This window comes from Primulina huaijiensis, unplaced genomic scaffold (assembly GCF_012295235.1).
Source record: "Primulina huaijiensis isolate GDHJ02 unplaced genomic scaffold, ASM1229523v2 scaffold206464, whole genome shotgun sequence".
In the NCBI taxonomy this organism is placed as follows: Eukaryota; Viridiplantae; Streptophyta; class Magnoliopsida; order Lamiales; family Gesneriaceae; genus Primulina; species Primulina huaijiensis.
This window is the reverse complement of record NW_027354476.1, coordinates 1-1732: the sequence shown is the minus strand read 5'-3', so window position 1 is coordinate 1732 and position 1732 is coordinate 1. Positions and strand designations below refer to the sequence as shown.

Here is a 1732-nt window from a genome sequence, read left to right as displayed (position 1 = left end):
CATATTTCACCAAAGTTCTTCTATACACACGAGCTTCAAGAAAATGGTGATATTGACGTCCATCAAATCCGCTCAAGTGACAATATAGTCGATTTATTCACAAAGGCATTGCCAACTTCAGCATTCAAGAAATTGGTGCATAGGATAGGGATACATCAGTTGAAGGATCTTAGATGATTGAGATCAGAGATATCTATTGTTGTACTTGTTTTCCTTCGTTCTGTTTTTTCCATTAGGTTTTACTGATAAAGTTTTAATGAAGCAACATTTGAGTCCCAACATCTCTTAGAAATAATATGTTGAGTCGATAATCATCTAAAGAGGAGTGTTATAGATAAAATATTGTAGATGATTATTTAGATAAGATTTGTTTTTATCATGTTATCAACTATTGAAACTCTGTAAATGTGCTTTATAAATATAGATATCAAATGATGAATAAATCATTATAATTCATTCTCTCCTCTTTATATTTTTCACTATTCATAGCATTCAATTTTAATTTTTTTTTTTTGGGAAATTTGGAATTTGAGCTCCAATTAGCATTAAAAGCAAGGTACCGTGAGTTAACAAGTTGAAAAATACCTTCTAGAGAGTAAACATGGTTCAATTTTTCTTTGACATAAAAGTATTTGTCTACTACTTTGAAAACCCGCAATAACCTAAAAGGAAGGGATGCCAAAACCCCACTAATATCACATATCAAAGAGCGAGCCAGTGACGCCGATGGCAAGGCATGAAGCACTTGATTGAGTTGATCATCTTCACACGATGTACTTTGATGAATGCTAATGCGACGTTCCTTACACATGACTTCACGAATGTCAAAATCATGCACCCTAGTCACACAAATAAATCTATCTTTACGGGCTTCTCTTATGCACATGTCCCTCAAGAGATCATGTACGTAGCAAAATTTCACAGTCCCGCTAGACCCCCATGTATGAACTAAAATGAGATTTCTATCTACCAGATCGTCCTAGTATGCTCTTGCAACCGCTTCCAAGCTTTTAGATTTGATTGGTTTAAGAAACCCCTCGGCAATCCATAATTTTACGAGCCACGAGACACGAATTTCACTGTCTTCGGGAAAAACTCCCATGTAGAGAAAACATGGTTTTAAATGAGCAGGCAAGTAATCATAACTTAAAGACAGTATTTTGGAGCAGTGCTCATCATCTTTTAAATTCAGAATGGGGGATAAGTTTTCTGCATCAAATTCCCAATTTTTTTGCGTCTTTTCCGAGCTCGCGAGAAGCCCACCAACCAAAACAACTGAGAGAGGTAGCCCTCTACATTTTTTGGCAATCTTCTCCCCAATATCCTTCAATTCAAGAGGACAACATTCTTTTCCAAACACTGTTTTGCTAAGTAGTTCCCAACTTTTATCTTCATCTAGAAAATTCATCTTAATACTGCAGGTGCCGAAATAACTAGCCACAACTGATAGCCTAGTGGTTATCATTATTCGACTTCCGTCATTTCCTTTTGGAAAGAAGAACTTTAACTTTTTCCATGCCTCAATACTCCACATGTCATCCATGATAATCAAAAATCTTCTCCCTGATAAAATTCTATATAATCGGAGTCCTAATTCATGTAAGCCCACTCGACTCATTTCATCAGCAAATTTGGCAAAATTTTCGTTGGGGTTACCTTTATTTGGACAAAAGAGAGCTGTTAAAAAAATCTCTCGAACTCTAAATTCTTGAGATATTGTAACCCAAACACG

General features: G+C 35.8%; 1 protein-coding gene across 1 annotated transcript; it reads right to left on the bottom strand.

The window, feature by feature from the left end:
- Nucleotides 1-979: 979 nt before the first annotated feature.
- On the bottom strand, nt 980-1543 carry LOC140966449 (putative late blight resistance protein homolog R1B-17). The gene has a single exon (XM_073426732.1). The coding sequence runs from the start codon at nt 1541-1543 to the stop codon at nt 980-982; it is 564 nt and encodes a 187-aa protein (XP_073282833.1).
- Between the last annotated feature and the right edge of the window lie 189 nt (nt 1544-1732).